The 25690-nt window shown below is 42.8% G+C and overlaps 1 protein-coding gene across 1 annotated transcript; it reads right to left on the bottom strand.

Annotated features, from left to right (window-relative positions):
• Positions 1–685: 685 nt before the first annotated feature.
• On the bottom strand, positions 686–24370 carry Lrriq4 (leucine rich repeats and IQ motif containing 4). Its single transcript, XM_052180976.1, has 7 exons — positions 24223–24370; positions 23753–23783; positions 21025–22069; positions 15057–15230; positions 12204–12342; positions 11305–11501; positions 686–835 (listed from the first exon to the last, which is right to left on the bottom strand). Exons 1-7 carry the CDS (start codon positions 24368–24370, stop codon positions 686–688), a joined length of 1884 nt encoding a protein of 627 aa, XP_052036936.1.
• Positions 24371–25690: the final 1320 nt, after the last annotated feature.

Raw genomic sequence — 25690 nt, 5'->3', positions numbered from 1 at the left:
CCTGTCTACAGCCAGGGCTGCCACCTAGCAGGAAATGGAGGGTTAGTAAGGATTTGGTACATAGTGGGTACCTACCAAAAAACTACAAAAGAATGTCACAATGGGGACTTAGGAAGAGCAGCCTATGTCTTGACTACAGTAGTGTTTGAGGAAAACTTCGTGTGACACAATTGCATTGACCTACACGATGCACACACACATATACACATGTGCACACACCCCTGAAGGGATCTGGGCAAGTGATGTGTATTGAACCAATGTCAGCTTTCTGGTTTTATTTTCAGACTGGCATTGTGTAAGATGTCAGCACAGGTGCGAGATGATTGGACATGCCAGTGTATTTCCACAGACCTGCTTGTGTCCTTGACTTTCCCCAGACGTTCTTAGACAAAAGAACACAGGGACCCCACCCCTCGGCACCTACTTCTGCGGTTGTCAACTTACACTTGTCCTGTCTTGTTTCATTTGATCCCATGACTCCTAGCCCCTTTGGCATGCTATTTTGGAACTGTTCCTGGGTGTCACATCATTCTTCCCACAAACGTTTCAGTAAAACAAGACTCTTTTATTATTAAAAACAGCCTTAATTTCCTAGGTAATTTTTATGTGGCTATTGTAAGGCCCCTAGATAGGGTGCCTTCCTGCTCTGTTAGCAATCTTTATTTTCACTCATTAATTTACATAATTATTTTTTATTCCCTTTTGCAGGTTTCCCCTTTGCGGCTTTCCCCTTCTTATCTTTTGGAGGGGACTTTCCTTTTTTCCTGGCTTTCAGTAGCTCTTCAAAAGATCCATATCCTTTCCGGACCATGATTCCGCGCCACCACGCCTGAATCTGCAAACAAGATAGACCCCAAAGCTGTGTTAGATGGAGTTACGATTGCTATGGTCTAGCTGTGGCTTATTCCTCTAAAACATATTGAAGGGTTGGGGGATGCAGTAGATAGTATTTTCTGCACAAGTATGAGAACCCGAGTTCAAATATCCAACATCCTATACACAACATGACCATTTTTCAGAATCTTTTAATATAGTACTGACACTCAATATGCAGAAGGAGATGCTTTGCATATAGAAACTGCTGAAACTGTTCAGGCTAATTCAGAATTAACTTCAATTACAACAGCTGTTTTTTTGTTTTTTGTTTTTTGTTTGTGTGTGTGTGTGTGTGTGTGTGTGTGTGTGTGTGTTTTGATGAGTCAATAGAGGGGGGGGGGGACTTTAAGGGTTCCCAGGAAAGAAACACAGAGGAGAGAAGGAGGAAAGTCGCCATGATTGGAAAGCAGATAAATCAGACTTAAGAGCCCACCGGATATGTAAGAATCCAGGAAAGTGGCCCCAGGGCCACCCCACCAACAACAACTGGGTCTGAGGTGGCAGAGATAAAATATAGATTTAGCAAGTATTAATTCAGAAATATTAGAGGGGAATGTGTGCTAGCTGCGGGGAGGTTTGAAAGTGCCCAGCCATTGAGCTCGCTAAGGCTATCAAGTAGAAAGGGTGTGTGTGTGTTTCATTTATGAATCCAGAGTTTATAGAGGTATAGAGTCATGTGCATACCCACCAGGAGCACACACAGAGCAGATGCTTTAAATATTTACCACTACAGAAGGCATGCAATGTGGTAGGCAAGAACTCACTATCAAAAATTATTTAGAGATTCTTGGATGGAATACACACATGCCTTGATGTAAGATTAGGAGTTGAGGAGAACTGGCTACAGATTTTGCCCTAGCCATGTGGTGTTGGGAACTAATACAAAGAGTTTGGGCTCAGAGGTGCTGGGAGCCTCTGCCGTGCAGAGAGCCTGGCTTCTGGGGGGGGGGGGGGCAGATAGTAGAAGCTGCCTGCCACTCACAACCAGATAAAGAATAGAGATGAATAAAATTTGATGTAATTGTTTTTAAGGCTAGAAGAGAGCATAATGGTAATTGTTTAAGTAGTTTTAAGTATACATGGAATAAGAAATACAGGCTTTTGATCTCAAATGTAGGAGTCAAAGGCACAGAGATAGAATAGGAAAAATGAAAAAATATGCTTGAAAGAAATTTTTTAAAGGTCTATGTCAGGGGAAATACTCAAATTCTTTGAACGTGGTCTACATGGGAATTCTGGCATTGTTTAGCCTGGTATGACAAATTAGAAGACTAAGAGTAGGCTTATACAGTAGACAGAAGAGAGGATTTAAGTATACATAGATGAACAAATAATTGAGGCTTTTCATCTTAAAAGATCAAAAGAGCAGGGCATAAGTGGAAAAACCTTATCAGACAGATGATAGAATCTTATGCTAATTTAAGTTATATAAATAGAAAGGGAACATATGTACCCACAGAGATATTAACCTCCATAGAAGGGAGAATTTAAGGATACAGATGAATAAATAACTTAGGCCTTTATCTCATGTAGGTCGGGGCAGGAGATGATGGAAAAGCACTGTCGCAACAGATAATATCTTTTTTAGATTGTTTTAATTACTTTGATTAAATAATCAAAGTGTGTGTGGTTATGAGTTTGGTGGTTATATTAAAATTCCTCTGGGAGAAAGATCAAGCTAATAAGTTAATTCAATCTATACCTTTAATGACTTTTGGTTACTGGACCAAGGGCATGCTATTTTGGGAGAGAGGCTCTATATCTGTGTTGACAGGAAAGGAGAAAAGGTTTTGGACCACTTTCAGAGTGATGTGGGTCAAATATGACAGGGGAAAAACCCCATGAAGATCTTGGCTACAGAAAAAAAAATTGAGAAAACCAAACAGGACAGGTAACTTGATTTGATGATTTCTTGACATAGGAACAGCCCTATAACTGGTTTAGACATAAATATGTCTCTATAGTGGCTTTTACAAACTGTTTAGGATTATTAAGTAACACAAGTTAAGGAAAAGATACAAAACTCATGGTTATATTAGATTCTGATTTAATTATAATGAAGTGTTTTTAATATTATTCAAATAGAAATAGCTAAGAGTAGTCAATGTTTAATAGTTCAGAAATACTTTATATAGTCTTCAAAAACATCAGAAATCCATAGAATATGTCATTTAATATTAATTTATTATTAAAGATCATTTGACTAGAGCAATGTCTGCTTCTAACAGTACTCCCTTCACGGTTCAAAGAAGAAACTGAGCATCACAACCTCCATATGGAGTTGCTCCAGTTGTGACAAGGTAGCCACTGGACAAACATTGCCCTAATCCATCTACAGACAAAAAGTACTGTCTAAGAAAAGACACACAATGTGGGATAGTTGACAGCTTAGCTCTGCCAATACAGAGTAATCTAGTCCTGAATAATCCCTGCTTCACCTAAAGTCTGTCAGATGATCTAGGCTTCCCCCATAAAAGAAGAAGCCAAGAAGAACAAAACAGGTAACAAACTGCTGATCTCCCTACACGGGAACAGCTTTGAGACTGGCTGAGACAGGAAAATGCTCCAGTCAGAACTTTAGTTATGTATAGCTAATAAATCTTGTTGGCTACAGAATCCTCAGGACTTATCATGTCATTATTTCAAATGGCATAGATAGAAAATTAAATTAGTTTGTTATACAGTCCAAACTAACTTATAAAAGAAAGACAGATGCCTTACCTAGTTGGACAGAGTGCAGAGAATCACCTTTAACTGAATCATGCACATTATACATTCCATACATATGTTATTGCAGAAATGTTTATTACCTGTGAGAGTTATGTGTTTACAGAAACCAATGAAGTCAAACTAGCCCCAACAAGATTCACCCGCAGGGATGCTGAGATGCTTAGAAATATTTATTCCAGCATCCTGCTTAATTCATTGTGCATCCTGCCTCAGTGTTGTTTTCTAAAAAAAAAAATCTGCATCCAGAACAATTTCTAAATGGCTAGCTAAATCATCCAGCACCACAGACTGTTCCACTCAGGCCTGCACTGAACTTTCTCGGCATGCAGACACTGGGACACAAATGTTACAGCTAGCTTTTTAAAGATTGACCAGTATGTCAAATTGGGGGCAGGGGCGGGAAGAAAAACAATGCCCCCAAATCAGTAGAAAACAATTTTGAGATGAGGAGCTACTGCAGTTAGTGGCTTTTAGAGGAGAGTCAATTTTCTGCAAGGGTGTGGCTGTTGGTAGGTACCCATGCATCAGTCTCTGCCCCACCTCTGTGGGAACACAGGAAGCATTAACTAGCCTTGGTAAGGGTATATGTGTGTGGAGGGGGCAATATCCTGGTCTACAACTTGGGCAGAAGCCCCCTGCTTTACCACAAGCCATGCCAGCACCCAGAACCCCAGGCGAGCCCCTGCATGCAGACTGCCACATTCTCTCAGAGCCTGCCCAGCCTACGCCAATAGTCCCTGCTCCTCTTTACCATATCCTGGCCCACCACTCTGACTGGAGCTCCCTGCCCACCAGAGGTCAAGCTGGGTTCTAGAAAATCAGCAGAGGCACCCTGATGGTCTGGAGAACAAGCTATCCTCCATACTGCAGTCATGCTGGCCAGAAGACCAGAGAGGAAGCAGAAACAAGAAGACAAAACATCCATCCAACAAAGACAAACTCAGAAATCAGTACCTAGAGCTATAATTACCCCAAACTCAGGTGCCTAGATGCCAGTTTAAAAACATACTCAACACTAGCCAAAGCAATATGTCACTACCAGAGCTCAGTTTTCCTGCTACAGAAAGTTCAGAATAGTAAGCTGTCTTACTATTCCAAGACAGCTGAAACAGAAGAAAACAACCTTAAAACCAACTTTATGAAAATGAAAGAGGTCCTTAAGGAGGAAATGAATAATCCCTTAAAGAATTCAAAGAAAAGACAAAAAAAAAATGGAGGAAATGAATAGACCCCTTAAAGAAAGCCAAGAAAAATTAAACAGTCAAAGGGAATGAATAAAATTGTTTAAGACCTGGACATGAAAATAGAAGCAATAAAGAAACAGGGATTCTGGAGATGGGAAATCTAGGAAAGAGAACAGGAACTGCAGACATAAGCATCACCAACAGAATACAGGAGATGGAAGAGAGACTCTCAAACCCAGAAGATACAACAGAAGAAATCAAAACAATGGTCAGAGAAAATGTTAAACCTAAAAAATTACCAGTGGAAAATGTAGGCATAATGTTACTGTGTCCTGTGTAAAGATTATCCTTGTATTGTCCAAGTGCTGATTTCTGTGCCTTCATATCTGGTTGAAATCCTTATTCTAAGAGTCTCCTGTCTTAGTGTGATGTAAACACTGTTCCCCAATTATTTCCTGATTGATCAATAAAACTAACTGATCATCCAGTGATTGATCAGGGCAGCAAATAGGGTTGGACTTCCTCCCAGCCAGGGGAGGGGGAGAGAGAGAGAGAGAGAGAGAGAGAGAGAGAGAGAGAGAGAGAGAGAGAGAGAGAGAGAGAGAGAGGAAGTGGGGATTAGACTGGAGATGGTCCACCACTGGCATGCCTGTGATGGGTGAATCCTAGAGAGGCACAACCCCAAGAGCTTTGTCCAAGGAAAGGTTGCTTCTTGCTGCTGATGTGTCTTCTCACGTTTGTCATTGTATTTCTCATTCTTCTGACATGGTGTGATTGGACAAAGAAAAAAACTATCTATTTGTCTGTTACAATTGATTCCTAGGTATCAGCCCAAGCCTTTGGGCAAATTTTCCTGCAGATCAAGATGAAGATGAACTTTCATGAAATTATGCTGTTTAGATGAATTGATGCTTTTATAATTCCTGATAATGATTTTACAGAATTCCTGATTTGATTCAAATAATTTTAAGAAGTTAAGATAGTTGATAGAAAGTTTAAAGTTAAAATAAAAAATAGGCCATGCTGCCTCCTGTGGTGCAGTTAGACACATAGTTAGAAAGGAGTGCAATGAGCTTTCTTGCACTACAAGCACATCAACTGTACTGGGAAGAAAATAGACTTAGAACAAAGTAATAACCAAGAAGAACATTCATTTTATGTCAGGTCCAGGGATGAGACCACAGGTGTGCACTGTGATAAAGTAAGGCCATGAACAAGGCATGGGTACATAATTCCATTACATAAAAGAACAATGGTAATGATAATGATAATAACCTATTGCTCTGAACTTATACTGAGCTTATGAAATGAAAGAGAAATGAAATACTGCTTGAACAACTTATAATCAACACTGCTGTTGTGAACTCCCTCTTGTGTAGCATTTTATCTGTTTTTGAATGAGGTAATACTTTTTTTTTACATAGAGAATTTTGTCTTCGTAGACTGTCTTTGGACTAAAGAAATAAAGTTGTTAGAGCCTGCTCATTAGAGCTTTGCTTTATTCATCAACTCTATAGATGCATATGTATCTATATAGAATGGTTACAGCTTGCTTGCTACAGCTTTGCTCTATCCACCAAATATGTACAAGTGTATATATGTATATATGTGTATGTGTGAAATGTTGGAGCCCACTTTTCTTCATCTAGTGTGATCTCTCTCTCTCTCTCTCTCTCTCTCTCTCTCTCTCTCTCTCTCTCTCTCTCTCTCTCTCTCTCTCTCTCTCGTCAAAGAGAGCTCCAGCCCAGGTAAGTTTTGCTCCCATCAGCACTACCAGTGCTAGCCCTACAAATTGTCTGCCACTGTTAGCAGAGGCCCTGTTGTTTGTTATCAGCGCTGACCCCAATTGCCTACTCCATATTTCCTGCCTTCCTCAGTTTACCCTGTGGAGTTGAAGGTGACCTTTAAGAGAAGAAAAAATTAAATCTAAAGAAGGATATGCCTATAAAGGTACAAGAAGCTCACAGAACACCAAATAGATTGGATCAAAAACAGAAAGTCCCCCCACCATACAATTATCACAATACCACCCATACAGAACAAAGAAGGGGTATTAAAAGCTGCAGGGGGATGGCCAAGGAACATGCTAGAATTACACGCAACTTCTGAACAGAGACTCTAAAAGCCAGAGGGACTGGGCAAATTGTCCTGCAGACTCTAGGAGACCGCAGATGCCATCCCAGATTACTATACATAGCTGAACTTTCAATCACCATGGATAGAGAAATCAAGATAGATCATGATAAAGTCAAATTTAATTCTAGATCTATAGAAGGTCCTAGAAGGAAAACTTCAACATAAGGAGGTTAACTACACCCATGAAAACACAGAAAATAAATAATTGTACACCATCAAAAATAAAAGAAGGGAAGTGCAGACATGCAAGCATGCACACACATACAAACTACCACCACTAAAGGAATGATCACTCGTCATGGATATCTGTCAATATCAATGGGCTCAATTCCCCCAATAAAAACACATAGACTAAAAGAATGGATGTGAAAACAGCACCCACCCATCTTCTGAATACAAGAAACACAATTCAATGTCAAAGATTGATATTATCTCAAGAGTTTAGGGTTGAAAAAGATTTTCCAAGCAAATGGACCAAAACAACAACAACAACAACAACAACAACAACAACAACAACAACAAGCTGGTAAAGCCATTCTAATATCTAACAGAATAGACATCAAGGGAAAGATGTGCATACTTATGATCAAAAAACAAAACAAAACAAAAAAAGGGCTGGAGAGATGGCTCAGTGGTTAAGAGCACTGACTGCTCTACCAGAGGCCCTGAGTTCAATTCCCAGCAACCCCATGGTGGCTCACAAACATCTGATATGGGATCTGATACCCTCTTCTGGTGTGTCTGAAGACAGCTACAGTGTACTCCCTTCATAAAATAAATAATTAAAAAAATACACCAAGGTGATATTTTCAATTCTTAATACCTATGCCCCAAACACAAGGGAATCCATGTCATAAAGGAAATACTATTAAACTTGAATTACAGATTAACCCTCAAATATTGATAGTTGGAGACTTCAATACCTCACTCTCACTAATGGACAAGTCATCCACATAGAAATGAAACAAATACTAGAGCTAGCAGATGTTATAAACCAAATGAACATAACATATCTACAAAACATTTTACCCAAACACAAAATAATACATCTTTTTATCAGCCTCTCATGGAACGTTCTCCAAAACTGACCACATACTCAGTCACAAGGCAAGTCTCAACAGATACAACAAAATTGAAATGATTCCCATCATTCTATTAGACCCCCTCACAAATTAAAACTGGATTTCAACAACAGAAGTAACAAAGCCCATAGATGCACAGAAACTGAACAACTCTTTACTAAATGGCTACTGTGTCGAGGCAGAAATAAAAGACAGAAATTAAAGACTTCCTAGAATTAAATGAAAATGAATACACAACACACTCAAGCTTATGGGACACAATGAAAGCAGTGCTAAGAGGAAAGTTTATAGCACTAAATGCCTTCATAAAGAAACTGGAGAGATCTCATATTAACAACAGCACACCTGAAAGCTCTAGAACAAAACAAAGCAATCTCATGCAAGAGTAGAAGACAGGAAATGATCAAACTGGGAGCTGAAATCAATAAAATAGAAACAAAGAGAAAACACGAAGAATCAATGAAATAAAGTGTTGGTTCTTAGAGAAAATCAACGAGATAGACAAATCTTTATGCAAATTAAAAACAGAGAAAGAATATTTAAATTTAAAAATCAAAAACAAAGGGGGACATAACAGACTCCAAGGGATTCCAAAGGATCATTAGATCATACTTTAAAAACCTGTGCTCCACAAAATTGGAAAATATAAAAGAATAGATAATTTTCTTGATGGATACCATTTAACTAAGTTAAATCAAGATCAGATAAACAATTTAAACAGTCCTATAACCCTTAAGGAAATAGAAGTAGTCATTAAAAGTCTCAAAATTGAAGAACAGCTCAGGAAGAAGCAGTTTTAGTGCAGAATTCTACCAAACTTTCAAAGAAGTGCTAATACCAAAACTCATCAAGGTATTCCAAAAATAGAAACAGAAGGAATGCTGCCAAATTCATTTTATAGGACCACAATTACCCTGATAATCAAACCACACAAAGAGTCTAGAAAGAAATATTATTAAATTCTAATTTTCCCCCATGGACATAGATGTAAAAATTCTCAATAAAATACTTGAAAACCAAATCCATGAACACATCAAAAGGATCATGCATCATGATCAAGCAGACTTTATCCCAGGGATATAGGGACGTTGCAGCATATAAATTGATAAAGGTAATCCACTATATAACCAAATTGGAAAAAAAAGCCCACATGATCATCTCATTAGATGCTGAAAAGCCTTTGACAAAATCCAAGACCCCTACATGATGAAAGTCTTGGAGAGATTAGGGATATGAGAGACATACTTAAATATAATAAAGGCCATTTATAGCAAGCTCATAGACAATATCAAATTAAATGGAAAGAAAATTAAAGCAATTCCACTAAAATTAGTAGCAAAACTAGACTGTCCATTCTCTCCATATCTATATCTATACATGCAGCTCTACCATGAGTCACAAGAAAGCTGAAAAAGACCAAGGGATACAGATTGGAAAGAAAGAAGTCAATTTATTATTTGTAGATGATATGATAGTATACATATTGATATTGATAGTATGCATACAGATTCAAAAATTCTAATAGGAAACAATGCATTCATGAAATTCTTAGGCAAATGGGTGGACCTAGAAAATATCATCCTGAGTGAGGTAAATCCAATCTCAAAGGAACACACATGGTATGCACTCATTGATAAGGAGATATTAGCCCAGAAGCTCGGAATACCCAAGATACAATTCACAGACCACATGAAGCTCAAGAAGAAGGGAGACCAAAGTGAGGGTGCTTTGGTCATTATTAGAAAGGGGAACAAAATACTCATGGGAGCAAATATGGGGGAAAAGTGTAGAGCAGAGACTGAAGGAAAGGCCATCCAGAGACTGCCCCACCTGGGGATTCATCCCATATACGTTCACCAAACCCTGACACTACTGTGAATGCCAAGAAATGCTTGCTGTAAGGAGCCTGATATGATTGTCTCCTGAGAGGCTCTGACAGAGCCTGACAAATACAGATGCAGATGCTCGGAGCCAACCATTGTACTGAGCAGGATTCCTCAATGGAGGAGTTAGAGAAAGGACCCAAGGAACTAAAGGGGTTTGCAACCCCACAGGAAGAATAACAATATCAACCAATGAGACCCTCCCCCCAGAGCTCCCAGGGACTAAACCACCAACCAAGGAGTACACATGGCTCCTGCTGCATATGTAGCAGAGGATTGCCAGAAGCATCAGTGGGAGGAGAGGTCCTTGGTCCTGTGAAGGCTCCATGCCCCAGTGTAGGGGAATTGAGGGCCAGAAGGCAGGAGTATGTGGGTGGGTGGGTGAGTGGGTGGGTGGAGGAACACCTTATAGAAGCAGGGGGAGGGGGTTTGGGATAGGGGGTTTCAGGGAGGAGGGGAAACCTGGAAAGGGGACCACATTTGAAATGTAAACAAAGAAAATATACAATAAAAAATAAATAAATGCACGTTTGAAAAACAAAACAAAGTATCGGCTTGCAAAAAAGTTATTCAACATCCTTAGCCATCAGAGAAATGCAAATCAAAACCACTTTGAAATTCCAACTTACACCTGTCAGAATGGCTAAACTCAAAAATATAAGAGATGCTGGCAAGGATGTGGAGGGAAGGAAACACTCCCCAATTGCTGGAGGGAGTACAGACTTGTTTAGCCACTGTCGAAGTCAATATGGCAGTTCCTTAGACACTTAGCCGTCAATCTACCTCAAGACCCAGCTATACCAGTCTTGGACATATTCAAAGAACCACAAGGACATCCTCAACCATGTTCATAACAGCTTTATTCAGAATAGTGAGAAACTGGAAATAACCTACATGTCCCTCAAGAGAAGAATGGATTATAAAAATGTGATATGTTTACACAATGGAGTATTACTCGGCTGTTAAAACACAATGACATCATAAACTTTGCAAACAAATAGAACTAGAAAGAAATCATTCTGAGTGAGGTAACCCAGACCCAGAAAGACAACCATGACCTGTACTCACTTATAGGTGGACATTAGCTGTTAAGTAAAGTACAATCCCGCTACAGTCCACAGACTCAGAGAGGCTAAGTCACAAGGGGGGCTTAAGTAGGAATGGATGGGGCTCCCTGGAATGGGTGGACTAGGGAGGGATGGGGAGGGACTTGGAGGAGTGGAGGGAGGGGAATCTACAGTTGGGATGAAATGTGTGAGAGGAGAATGAAAGAAAACAAGGGGGGGCATGAAGAGGGACATGAAGGGAAGGGGTAGAGGAATAAGGGGTGTTACTATCAAGATGCATTGTATACATGTATATAAAATCACCTAAGAATACATTTTTCAAAAAAGGATTCTGTGCTGAGTCTACCTTGGTGGCCATCACTTTCCTAATTCTGTTTTCCTTCAGGTGTTTCCATATGGCTTCGTTGCCTTGGTAACACACTTTCATGGGTGGGTCTACCATGGGGTTGTTCATCAGCGTGAGGACCTTAAGGTTCACCAGGTGATCAAGGTTCTCCGGAAGGCGGCAGAGCAAGTTGTCTTCCAGCAGCAGCTCTCTCAAATCTGGGAAGAGTTTCATTTTGATTGATTAAGCATAGGATAGCAGCGAATGGCAGGTGAGATCCATTGGTAAGGGGACGGAGAGGAGGGAAGTACCAGAACCCATGGCTTCTAACACCGTCGATCACGTCTGTGTCTGACCTTTGACAGCCTAGGAGAACCCGGTTGATCTTGCTAAATGAGAGGGTGAGTGGATATCAGATAAGGAACGAATCAGTCAAACTGTATTTGAGTGTTAAGGAATCGAGTGTGATTATATTTTCCAAGTCAATTATATAATCCTAGAAATCCCCCCTTTGCTGGTTTCAACATTCTGGGTCAATAATTTTTCTTTTATTCAAAAGATTAATGATCTCAATAAACTTATACATCAGGGCCCCGACTCCCAATACAGTCAAATTGTATGTGTTCAATTTCTGCTGACAGTAGGCATGGTGAAAGTATGCGTGTGCACTAATCTTCTTAGTAACTACGATTTGCTTCTCTTTTTCATTCATTCAAATTATAAACTACCTTTGCAATACTCTTAGCTACACACACACACACACCTGGCTTCCCCCAGTGTTGCTAGTGAGCCTCTAAGTGGGCGATGGTACAGGACTCAGCTCTACCAACTCTTATCCTGGGCTTTCACATGACAAGAAAGCCATTCATAGAAAATATGGGCCTCATTGTACTGGTCTATGGACCTAGGAAGTCCCTTACCTCGAGTATGGCAAATGGTATCTGGGAGTTGCTTAAGAAGATTATGCCGACAGTCAAGGACTTCCAGTTGTGGCATTAACCCCAAGGATGCTGGCAGTTGTTCCAGTTGGTTGTTCTCTATGTATAGTTCCTTAAGATTCTGCAGTCAAGGGAGAGTGTGTGGTGAGAACACTTACCTTGACAAGTGACTTGCAATAACCAGACTTCCCTGCATGTGTCCATTCCTGTGCTTTAGGGAAATCATGCCTTGGGACAATGGGAGAGACCTGCTTGTTGCTGGTTCCGCATTGTCCCTCAAGGTTCATTATAAATTATATTAAAAATTATAAACTACCAGGGATCACTCCCTAATTCGTGCTGCTTCTTGATGCTGTCGGGCCTTTAAGAAGTAGGCCTGACTAGCCAGAACAAGCCCCTAGGCGCAGGCCTTTGGGGTGGTCCTTGCGTGCCCCAACCAGCTTTCGCCTACCTTCCTCAGTTTCCCGGTCTGCCGAGACTGAGGAACCTCTGTCACATGTTCCTGCCATGGTGCTTCCACCACTATGATAGGCTGAAATCCTCCAGTTTACGCCAGAATAAACTCACCCTTCCTTGGACGGGTTTATTCCTAGTGAGGTATATTGGTCCCAATGACAAGAGGAATAACTGATACAATATTCACAGAATCAATATCTAGAAATGCAACTGCTTTTGAGTAAAGCCATTAGATTTTGTGTCCATTTATGCAGCAAAGTGAAAATACTGGGGCTTAGTTTTATCAGAACCACATGAAGAAGCATTGTATCATTACAGCCTGTGTCATTTACTCTCTTTTAATAGCTAGCTATCTTTGGAAATGACTACAGTTCTTTAACTAAGTACCCCAAACCATCTAGGTTAAAGTAGCCCAAATGCATAGACAGTTGGTTTGAATACATTCAATTTATCTATTTTCAACTTTATTAGGCAAAAAAATATTTTTGCATGTATACCATTGATATAATGTCATGGAAAAGGAATAAGATTATGGAAGTTTTTCTATGAAAATAGACAGCATAATAGAGAATTAGGGCTAGGATCTCTGTGTCACATGACAATTCTCAGCATTATATCCACCATGACTCAGTTCTATGACTAAAGGTCATGGGCAGCCCAGAGATGCTATATCATTAAGAGTGAAGTAAGAGGAACACGGACAAAGGGTTCTTAAAGACTATACACACAAAGACACCAGTGTGAATGAATGCATCTTGCTAGCATTCAGTAGAGAACTGTGGACCTGTCCTCAGGTTGCCCATCACTAAGCAAAAAAGTCAGGTCCTGGTTCTTACAGAGAATTCCAGGTAACAGATTTTTAGATTCCCAATCATGTCACTCACAGAACACTTTAACTTCTAAATAATGGCATTATCAAAAATATTATGAAAAATAAAAATGAAATAGAAAATGGTGTGGGACGATTTCTACAAGGAAAACATACTGAACTACAATAGGAGAAAGACATATTGAAGAGCCACTGGCGGAGTAGTGACTTGAAAGTTGTGCAGCTCACCAATCCCTTCCTGCTAGGATTTGCGGCCTGTTCCACAGGAAGGAAATGTGCCTGATACTATAGGTCAAAAGCCCATGGCCGGGCAGGTCATAGGTGCCAGTGGAGAAACTACTACTGCCGTCTTGCTAAATTCTCTTGTTGTCAACTGCCTTTATAATATACTTACATTTATACCCATAGATAAGTTCTGCCCTCCATTTGACCAGAGAGGTTTCTGTCTATAGCGAACAGCAGTTAATGTAGAGTTTCGTAACTGGTCAGATGGCTTAAAATAAGTGGATGTAAGTATCCTAAATAGGACATCACTATTGATCCCATCAAACTTGGGGAGTATAACAGAAGAGGAGGCGGAATGGGGAGTCACGCTGTGCAATGCTCGCTTCTGGATACGACACGCCTTATGAACTCACAGAAGTTGTGCTTACCTCACAAGACCTGCACAAGGTGGAGTCACCACTCGAAGGTCAGTCAACATTCTAGTGGGCGGTTGTAAAGGATGCACACAGTGGGACTTTTAGAGAAAAGGAATGAACGTGAAGGTTTGAGGGTATGCTGCTGGCTAGGTTTACGTCAACAGAAGCTAGAGTTATCTGAAAGGAGGGAACCTCAATTTAGAAAATGTCTCCCTAAGTTTTGGCTGTAGGGCACTTTCTTAATTAGTGACCATGGGGAGGGCCCAGCCTACTGTGGGTGGAGCTACCCCTGGGCTATAAGAAAGGGCTATAATTGTTATATGGAACTGTGAGTGAAATAAACCCTTTCCTTCCCAAGTTGCTTTTGGTCATGTTTCATCACAGCAATAGGAACCCTAGGAAGGAAGCTGATGTGTTGGGAGTTATCTTGGGGAGATAAGCAGGAAAGTTGAGGTGGATAGGACCACAATGTACTGTATATGTGTATGAAATTGTCATAGAATAAAAGGTATTTTTTTAAGATTTGTATATTGTAAGTACTGTAACTGTCCTCAGACATAGCAGAAGAGGGCGTCAGATCTCATTATGGATGGTTGTTGAGCTACCATATGGTTGCTGGGATTTGAACTCAGGACCTTTGGAAGAGCAGTCAGTGTGCTCTTAGCAGCTGGGCCATCTCTCTTCCCTGAAAGATATCTTTTTTAAAAAATGATATACTGAACAAGCACAGTATTGTGGGGCTTGTGCAGTAACAGTGAGCCTGAAAATTTGAAAGCCACTGTTCGGGACAAAAAAAAAAATCTATTACAGATGCATCCTTTACATACACAGTGTGGGAAGCAGCATCTCACGTTCTCTCACTATTAGTGGGGGTGGGTGGGTTGGGGGGGTGCATCTCAGCTGGCTTACCGTCAGTTTCTTGATGTTTTCTGGCAAAGAGGAAAGCTTGGATCCCTGGTCTTGTCCAATATATAATTTTTCCAGAGATGTTAAGGAAAAGATTTCCTCTGGGAAGGACGAGAAGTCATTTCCTGTGAGTCCGAGTATCTTCAGATTTGAAAGTAAGGCTATGGCCGGTGGTAACTAGAAGTATTCCAAAAGGCTAAAGTTAAGGTTGAGATTATTTTTAAACTCTCAAAAACAAACTGCCTGGGTGCTCTGGCAGTAGTGGGTTATCAATACTGACGTTAATGTTACAAAAGCTGTATAGAAGACCCCAGTGCTAAATTTAACTGGCTTTATGACAATTCTTTTAAAAGTAACTTGAGCTTTTGACTTTGAAACAAGTTGTTGAGCAAAAAGTCAAGTTGCTTACTGTCTTAGTTGCTTAGAGTGATGGACAGCTTATATATGTTTACATATGTGCTAGCTAATTTACCATATATGTTTGCACACTGGCAGTCTGGGGTTCCATTTGTTTCCTGCTGAGGGAGCCAACTGTTTTGGTTTTGGTTACACACACACACACACACACACACACACACACACACACACGCTCACACACAGAGGCACACCACCACTACTACCTCACACCACACCACACCACACACAGACATACACACACTCTCATGTAATAATGGACTAGGCAGACTCTTTTACCTGTAAACACTACGCACATATGTCCCTCTTCAACAATGCACCTAGCAAGCTCTGAGTCCCCTGCGACTCCCACCGGCACCAGGCTACATGTACAGCCATCTCTGATTAGTAATATAAACTGTCCTGTTCCGGTAACAGTCAAAGTTAGACAGTATCTTTTCAAGCACATTATCAGCATATCCAGGTATGATAAATAGAAGTGCCAATGTGGCCTGAACTGGAGTGCATGTGTAGTCCAACAGAATTGTGTTTTCTTGGTAACCTTTAGGGGTGGTCCCCTACTTAACCATCTGAGTCTATGCACAATTAAATGTGGGCATCATTAAAATAATCATTACAGGAAGAGACATGTGCAGAATGTATGACTTAGTCTGTGAATCAAATTAGAGAGCCCTCCGAACCACGCCCTCAGTAACTAGGCCCACTCTCCTCCTTTCGAACCTGACAGAATGAAGCCCAGAAGAGTGGGTGGGGCCCATGAGCATCCTCTCTCATGTGGGCTCCTGTTCTCTATATCTGTGCCGTCACTTTGCTCAAATGATGTCACCTTGCTTCTTCTGTAAATTGGTGTGGGCTCTTGTTTTCAATTCTTAGGATGAGAAGTCCAAGACCCTGAAAACCAGAGCTAACCCCCGGTAGCCCTGCCTCCTCTCTGTGTGTCACCAGTTGAGTCAGTGTATCCTGTTTTCTTGTAAATATGCTACCTGGAGAATGTAAACTGCTTGATACTGTTAGAAGAAAACCACTATAGTTATATAGACTATGTATATAATAAATGCATTTGTAATAAATTTATGTCCTGGAATTGATAACATTTAATGACATCTGCTTTTTAGCCCCCAAGGTCTTTCACCTGATAATTTTGAAACTGCTGTTGAATTCAGTTGGAAGCAAATATATATTCGGAGTGTTTCTAATTGGGGATGTTCCCTGTAGACACTGGGATCTGTCTTGCCATGTTTGCCCTTCTGACAAGGGCTTTCAAGCCTCACTTGGGAGCTGGGTGGGTATTTTGCAGAGTGCCAGACTTTTAAGGAAAGCCATAAAGGGGCTGGAGAGGTGGCTCAGTGGTTAAGAGCACCGACTGCTCTTCCAGAGGTCCTGAGTTCAAATCCCAGCAACCACATGGTGGCTCACAACCATCTGTAATGGGATCTGAGGCCCTCTTCTGGTGTGTCTAAAGACAGCTACCGGGTACTTATATACATTAAATAAATAAGTAAACAAGCAAACAAAGAGCTGTAAGAAGCGTCTGTGTTCTAGCCCTCTAATACAGTGGTTGAATATGTTATGCCTTCCCCCTCTCCTCATCACCTCCTGGACAGAAAGAGCATCACCTCAGTGGACATCAGCCACAGCCGTGTTTACTAGCTTTCTCATTCTGCTCCTCTAGGATTTCATGGAGAAAAATCTTACTCTGACTCACATAACCCTCCTGCTCTCTGTGCACCAAAGATGCTTTCGTTTGTTGTTAGAAAGAAAATTCTAGATGCATACTTAGCGGTTTCTTAGCTGGCACACTCCTTTATCTGACTTCATAGCAAACTGGAAATCCTCCCTCATCTTCCGATGTCCCCCGCTCACCTTCTCCCTTATCTGTGCTGTCTTCTTTCTGCTCAGGTTAGACCACAGTGCTGCTCAGGTTAGACCACAGTGCTGCTCAGGTTAGACCACAGTGCTGCTCAGGTTAGACCATGGTGCTGCTCAGCCCACCCTATGCCTTTGCATAGCTCATCACTGGCAAATGGTGGCCACTCACAGATAGAAAAAGAAGGAAGCTCACCGTAAAAATAAACTACATTTCTGTAAATGTTCTGGAGAACTGGAATCTCTCAGAACAGTTTTTATGTAAGATGACTTTTTCAAAGAATTGTTTACAGATATTGTCATTTTTTTTATATGCACGGGTTTTTTGTTTGTTTTTACTCTTTTGATACAAGACCTTGCGTAGCCCAGGCTGGACTAGTACTTGGAATTTGATGATGACTTTAAGTTTCTAATCTTCCTGTCTCTAGTTCCTAAACTGAGATTAGATGAATAGATCCCCAAACCCAGTTTATTTTTTGACTTAATAAATGAGATCAAGTTTGTCTCCAGAGAAACCAAGTTTAAGTCTGAAGAATTTAAAAATTCTTCATTCAAACTCCTTCACTCCCCTTCAGCACCAAGCACCTACAGTCAATAAAGTCAAAAACATCATGAAAAGTCCCTTCAGTGTAACCCAGCATTACAACCTGGTGATTCTGCCGCCAGTGTTGGTCACTTTAGACGCTGGCTTAGCTTTTCATTTCCAAGGCTCTCTGGCTATTCACAAACCTCCACCCCTCACCCAGGATTTCCAAGACCTCCTATTCTGTTGCATCAAGTCGTGCTAACACATAACAGAAGTAAACATAGGCACAAAGGGCCTGGGGCAGCGGCCTGAGTTCCATTTCCAGAACCCATATAAAGGTTGGAATAAAGGTTGAAGGCATAAACGACTCCATGAAATTGTCATCTGAGCCCCGTATGTATGCTGTGGCACACAGACCTATGTGCATACACCAGAGCGCATGCACACACACACACACACACACACACACACAATTTATAAAAATTGAAAAATCTAGACACCAGAGAATCTACAGAGCGTCAGCGTGGAGCAATGATTTATGATACTATAATTTTATGACACTATAATTGTCCATTTAGGGGTCGAATATTCTGTTCTTGCTTTCTCTTTTAATAATACTTTACAGGTAAAATTTATTTAGGTACCTATTGACAGCTGTGTTCACACTTAGGTAGGCAAGAAGTGTGGCTTCAGGAGCTGGGAACCAATCAGAGGAGTCCTTCAGGTAGGTGCGGGAAGGAGCTGGCTTTGAAGCTCTTAATACCACAAAGAAGAGAGAAAACCCTGGCTTTAAGTTATAGCATCAGACAAAAATTGAGAGCAAGAGCTCATGAGTGAAGAAATATCATCAGAATAACTGAAAACTGAGTGATAGTTCATAAGAATGTTCCTGTTCAGCACAATATTTGTCTACATGTCTACACTCTGGCCCAGTTTGATTTGTGGGGTAACTGGGGTTCGTTTTGTTAGAAATCAGAATTCATGCCAGTCTCTCCTCTGAGAATGTAAAGTTTCTCTCAAAAAGGGTTAGCTCTTGTCCATGACTTAGCTATGATTAGGACAGTGCACTATCCTTCTGTGGTGGCTAATTTTAGTTTTAATTGAGGGAGACACACTCGAGGAATTGCTTCCATCAGATTGGCCTGTGAGCATGTCTGTGGGGTATTTTTCCTGGCTCCTAATTGGTGTGGAAGACCCATCTCATGCTGCCGCTGGGCCTGAACTGTGAAGAAAGGGAGCCGTGTGACAGCCAGGGAACAGCCTGTAGGGATCATCCCTGTGCTTACTGCCTCAGCTTGTTTGAGTTCCCTCTCTGATTTCCCTTAGTCATGTGACTAGGAAGTTAGGATGAAATTAACCCTTTCCCCCTCAAGTTGCTTTTGGTTAGGATGTTCATCCCAGCAACAGAAAGCAAACTCCAAAACCTTCCTTACATACATTTTGAGTTACTCCAACTGTTAAATGAAGTACTTTCTCCACTGAGAGAAATTTCTCCCCGTCTCTCTCTCTCTGTGCCTATCTGTCTGCACACACACACACACACACACACACACCTGTAGGGGCACACAAGCAGTGTATATATGTGGAGCCATGTATTTTGGATGTGAGTTTTCACACTGCGCCTTGTTTTTGAGGCAGTCTCTCTTGTCGGGTATTCCCAGCTGGCTGGTCCACTCGCTTCCAGGCGATGTGCCTGTCTCTGCATCCCCTATTTTACTGTCTATGGTCCTGGTGATTGAGCTAGAATCTTCCATCTGGCAGACATACTGCCTTTCTTGATCCCGCCTCCCAAAGGCGGGCAGCCATTCTCAGGAACTTGGTGACTTTCCTTCCATTTCATAGTCTTTCTTGCTTTTTATACTTTTTTTTTTTAAAGATATGTATTTATTATATATACATGCACTGTAACTGTTTTCAGACACACCAGAAGAGGGCATCCAATCTCATTACAGATGGTTGTGAGTCACCATGTGGTTGCTGGGATATGAACTCTCAGGACCTCCGGAAGAAGAGTTGGTGCTCTTAACCGCTGAGCCATCTCTCCAGCCTGCTTTTTATACTTTTATTATTATAAGTATTTATTAAATGGGCAGTATATGTGCATACATGTGTTTATATGGGCAATGTTAAGTGTTTATTGCATTTATGTGTGTGTGTGTGTGTGTGTGTACTTGTGAGCCCTTATGCAGTATAGTGAGTTTGGAGGTCAGAGAACAACTTGCAGAAGTCAGTTCTGCCCTTCTGCATGTGCCCCTGCCTCCCTGGGATTGAATCCATGTTTCCAGGCTTGGCAAACAAGCATTTTTACCCGGTCGCCTGTGCCACAGGCCTCTATATTTGTAACGGTGTGCTTCAACAATAAATATGCTATTTTTTCCTGGGGGGGGGGGTTGTTTGTTTGTTTGCTTTTTCTTCTTGTTCTTATATGAGTTGCGGTAGACTGGCACACACAGCTTGAGTTAGCTTATATTACTGTATCATATGCCATTCTCTGAGGACCCTGCAGCTCATCTGGGTATGCCCTATTGACAGTCTAATGGCTGGCTGTATAGTTCAGATGCTCAACAATGCTGTGAGAAGCAGTTCCAAAGGGCACCTCTCCTCGAAGTCACGGGGACAGTGTCTCCAGAACCAAACCAAACCAAACCAAACCAAACCAAACCAAACCAAACCAAACAAATCCCAAATAAACCTTTTCTTCAGTGTCCTGTGAATGGAGGAACCTTTATAAAAGGCATAGGTATTCCTCGGGGTGATGGGCCCCGGAGGAGCCTACTTCTTGTGGAATCTGTCCGGTAGCCTGTGTTAGGAGTAGATCCTGGAGCCTAAACCCCGAGTTGGAATCTTGGTGTTCTAACACTTAAAAGACAACTCAGTTTAGTTCAGTCTAGTGTATCCTTGAGAATGGCCGCTTCCCTCTTCCCTCCGCCCCATCCCTACCCCTGACCCCACTGGCTGCTGCCCATGTCCTAAATGAACATTAAATGGATTTCAGAAATACGATTGTTTGGAAAGAAAGACTGTGAAGTGCCTGCCACCTTGTGGGATATCTTCGATAACCCTGTTTTTGTTTGGTATTGTTTTGTTTGCAGTAGCCGGTTCAATACACTTCCTGGCACAACAAGGAAGAGCAGATCCGATCCGCAGCCCCGAGGGAAGCAATACCTGCTTCACTTTGTTATCGTCTAGCGCCAGGATCTCCAGGTTCTTGAGCGCGCAGATCTGCACGGGAAAGTGGTCTATTTGGTTCTGGCTGAGATCCAGGAAGCGCAGGTTGACCAGGCGCTTGAAGGAGCGCCGCAGCCCGTGCAGGCTGGTGTTGCGCAGGTACAGCAGATGCAGCGACACCCAGCTGCAGAGGAGGCGGGGCACCTTCTCCAGCCGGTTCCCGCTCAGCCCCACCTCAGTGAGCTCGGTGAGACGCTCCAGGCTGGACGGCAGGGAGTGGATAGAGTTGTGGGTCAAATCCAGCACCGACAGCTTGCTGCACTGGCATAGAGACTCTGGTAAACCCGTCAGGTGGTTAGACGCTATGTAGAACTTCTGCAGCCTCACCAGGCGCCCGATATCTTCCGGGATGTTCTTCAGCTTGTTGTCGTCCAAGTCGATCACCTCCAGGTTGCAGAGGACGCAGAGGTCACAAGGGAACGTCTCGAAGTGATTCTGCTTCAGGTAGATCTCCCTGAGCTTGGTCTGGTTCACGATTTCCTTGGGCAGCGATTCCAGGTAGTTCTCTGACAGACCGAACAGTTCTAAGTGGTGCAGGGATTTGCAGATGCCGGTGGGAATCTCGCTCAGGCCGGTGCGGTAGAGCCGGAGCTCGCGAAGGGTGCGGAGGCGGCTGATGACCTGCAGGGAGGAAAGGACCAGCGGGTTGCCGCTCAGGTCCAGCGACTCCAGGCTGCTCAGCGCCCCCAGCTCCCGGCACAGATTTTGCAGGCTATTGTTGTGCAGGTAGAGTACCTTGATTTTCTGTAAATACTGAATGCCCTGGGGGATTTCTTCAATCTGGTTATTCTCCAGATGCACTTCTTCTAATTCTTTTAATGCCAAAATCTCCGACGGGATGGTCTTCAACCTCTGGTTGGAACCATCAATGAAAAATGTTCTATCAGTGACCTGGTGGGGGTCTTTTCGCTGAAGAGCCTTGAAATGTTCTTGTCTCAGTAGTTCCTTGGTGAGGGTTTTGAAGGCGTCAATCATGTCAAGTCTGAAATACCGTGAAAGGGGGTAAAATTAGATTTCCCCCCACAACCAGAATGAATTGGGGGCGGGGCTTGGGGGTGGGGAGAGATGCAAAGGTTAAATGACTGAAACTATTCAGCAACATAAAGTTTAGATTTATTTGAATTTCATGTCAGGGTGATAGTTTAAAGGGTAAGCGACTCTTTCTAGTAAGTTTGTGCACATGGGTTAACACACATGGTCTTATTTCAGTCTTAAAAACGAGATTGTTTAGGGGCTTAAAAATGCCTTTAAAAGCACGAATTGCTCTTGCATAGGAACCCAGTTGGGGATCCCAGCACCCAAATCCGGAGGCTCACTGCTTGTAAGTCTGGCTGCCATGCCTTCCCCTGTCTCTGAGAGCTCCAGACTCCCAGCTAGCTCGGTCCTGAACATACATAATTGTTTTTCCAAAGATGAGCACAGAGTTGCACACCTTGAATCCCAACACCGGGGAGACAGAGACAAGTGGATCTTTGTGAGTTCGAGACCAACCTGGTCCACACAGTGAGTTCCAGGACAGCCAGAGAATCCTAGTGAGACCCTGTCTCAAAAGCAAAAGAAAAACAAAACCAAATAACTTTTACACTTGATCTTAGCCAAAGGGCCGAGAAGAGATAACAAATAACTTTTTAAGATGCTTATCTTTAGTTTCAAATGAGTTCTAGAAGAATCCAAAAGACCATAGCTTTTGCCATCACACCCAGAAGAAGAATTATATCATATATATATATATATATATATATATATATATATATATATATATATATATATATATATATAGAAAGTTATCAGAGGTGCAAATTAATGATCAGCAGTCACTTTTTCCTCACTAGAGACCTGTGGCAGGTGATGTCTGGTGAGGCTGGGTAGGCAGGAGGCCAGCTTTCCATAGGCTAACAAAAAGCTAACTGAACAAACAAACAAACCATGTCTGGGACATGCGAACCCAGCCAAAGAAAAAAATCTTTAATAATTCCATGTATCAAAAGAGGGAACTCCTCTAGTCTGGAGTGCTCACAAGTGCAGGGTGCTCCCACCTGCCAGTGCTCCCTTAGCTATGGATCGACCTTTAAGGATGGTGCAGGTAGGACCAAGAAGGATCCTGCTGTGCTGCTGGCTCTGGAGGCAGAGCACGCTCCACCCCCGCCCCACCCCTCGTCCACCCCTCCCCCTGCCACCCCGCTGGTGCAGCAATTTCAACCTTTCTTTCCTTTCTTCTACCTTCTTAACTCAAAAGAATCTGAGGGAGAAACGGGCAGAGGCTAACCTAGGTTGCCCTCGACTTTCCTGGAAACCCAAGGAGTAAATGCACGTATTTCTGCACTTTAGCAAGGGATCTGTGGAGAAAGGACCTTGACACTCAATTCCTGTACCCACCAAGAGCGTCTGCCTTGCCTGAGCTAACTCGGTAGTGGAGGCACAGGGATGGAGATTGCCTATAAGGCCTTGCATATTTAGTTATTCACTTTTAACGTATCGCCTCTCCTAGATTTCTGTGACTGTTTCAGACCCCACTCCCAGACTAGGTCCATCATCCGTGGGTCTGCAACGGAGCGTCCAAGGGTCCCCAGCATCCTGCCCCGTCCCTTCACAGCCTTACTACAAAGATGTGTCGACTCCACGTGGGTACGACCCAGCCTGGCTCCATACCGAGTACTGACTGTACCTGTGCCCCTGCAGCTTGGCACTGGGACAGGCTAGCTCCGATTAGTCCGCAAGTCGCCTTCTCAAGGAAACTCTTTCAGAGGGCTCTGCTCCTTCACAAAATCCTTTAAACTGCTACACGCTTGGAGGTTCTACCATTAGATTCCGAGCTTAGCCCTTCGCGAAAGGGGAGACAGGCTGGGTCAGCAGGGTTTTTAGTCCTGGTCCCCAGCCCAGCAGACGAGGCTCCGAAACCCTCGAAAGCCCGTCTTTCAGACTCTGTAACCCAGCGTGGATAGGCTTAAAGCGCCGATCACTGCCTCCCACTTAGGGCCTCGAGGTTGTAGAGTACCCCGCCCTCTTAACGGTGGCCCCGCCTCTTCCCCCTTCCTCCGAAAGGAAGCTTCTGTGGTTGCCATGGGAGCCACTCGGGTTGCTGGACTGGTAGTGGGCAGAGCCCTGTGAGGACCCAGCAGGAGCAGACTGTTGAACCAGCCCAGCCACGGCAGCCTCCCTCAGCAGAGGTCGAGGTCGGCAAAGCGAGCTGGGTTAGGGGCACCGGGCCCTGCGGCTCCAGGCCAAGGGAAGGGCGGCGGATCCCGCCTGCAGAAGCCCCAGGTATGGCGGCGCCCTTGACCATCGTTGGTCCCCTGTCTTTGTGAGGAGGGTGGCTTTGCTCTGGGGCCTGGGGGTAGTATGCTGGGGGCTCTTCTGCGCCCCTGAATTTGTGGAAGTCCTGGGAAAACACCTCAGATAAGCAAGAGGCTCCTCAGACTTTTCTGAGTTCCCACTTATAGACCACCCACAGTTTCTTTTAACCGCTTTATCTATTTTTTTTAAATTAGCATATAGAAGGGATTTCATCGTGACATTTTCATTCATATATATATATATATGAATATACGTATATAACGAATATATATTCATTATAGAATATATATAGAATATAGAATATATATGTGCTTCCACATACACTCTGAGTATAGCTGCATCCATGAATTTAACAAATTAAACATAAGGCTGGGGATATACTCAGGGGCTGAGCGATTGCCTGGCATCCAGAGAAATCAGAGTTCCTGCCCTTCACTTTGGGACGATTGTTTTAAAGTGTGTGTTGCAGGGACTGGAGAGGCTGCCCAGAAAGACAATAATAAGGGAAATAAGATGATGATAAAAGGAGTGAACACCGACACCACCACTCTGACTGAGAAGGAGGAGGACAGGGCTGCGGGAAGACCAGATGCTTTTGTCCTGCGGGATGCTTTTGTCCTGCACCCGTGGGTGTGACTGCTGCCTTCTCGGGTCAATGGGTCTCTGAAGAGAACAGCATAGAGAGGCAGGTCCTGCCTTTGCTTTCGACCCCTAGGAGGGCAGACACCGGAAGTGCTGGTACTCCAGCCCCAGGACGTTAATAGCCTAAGGAGGGAAGGGAGTCAGAGGAAGGGCGCTCAGCCCTGGCTTCTGCTTAGAAACCACAGGAGTGTCTGTTTCCAGGATGCTAATAATTGCACCAGCAGCAAGTGCTTCTTACAAAAAGTAAAACTGTAGCTTCCACTATGGAAGACCCAGAGTTCACAAGAAATGTCTTTAAAGTAATATCGAAGCCAGGTGTGATAGCACACACCTGTGATCCGAACTCAGGAAGCAGAGGACGGCTGTGAGTTCAAGGCCACTCTGGAGTACATAGTGAGACCCTGTGTTTAGAAGAAGAAAAGAAAGGAAAGGTAACCGTTAAAAGCAGTGGGGTTGTTAGGAAAGCGGCTGAGTAACAGAGAACAGAGACCTCAGTTCCTATTTGATTATTTTTATTAAAGAACAAAACATAGGTGGGGGAGGGGTGGTGGTTGAAGGGGTGAGGTGCTCACAGCACACGTATGGGGGGTCTGAGTTTTGATCCCTAGCTCTCACATAACAGCCAGGCATGGAGTGTATGCCTGAAACCCTAGTATTTGAGGTTGGA

The sequence above is a fragment of the Apodemus sylvaticus genome, chromosome 4, assembly GCF_947179515.1.
Source record: "Apodemus sylvaticus chromosome 4, mApoSyl1.1, whole genome shotgun sequence".
NCBI lineage: Eukaryota > Metazoa > Chordata > Mammalia > Rodentia > Muridae > Apodemus > Apodemus sylvaticus.
This window is presented reverse-complemented; position numbering and strand designations above follow the sequence as displayed.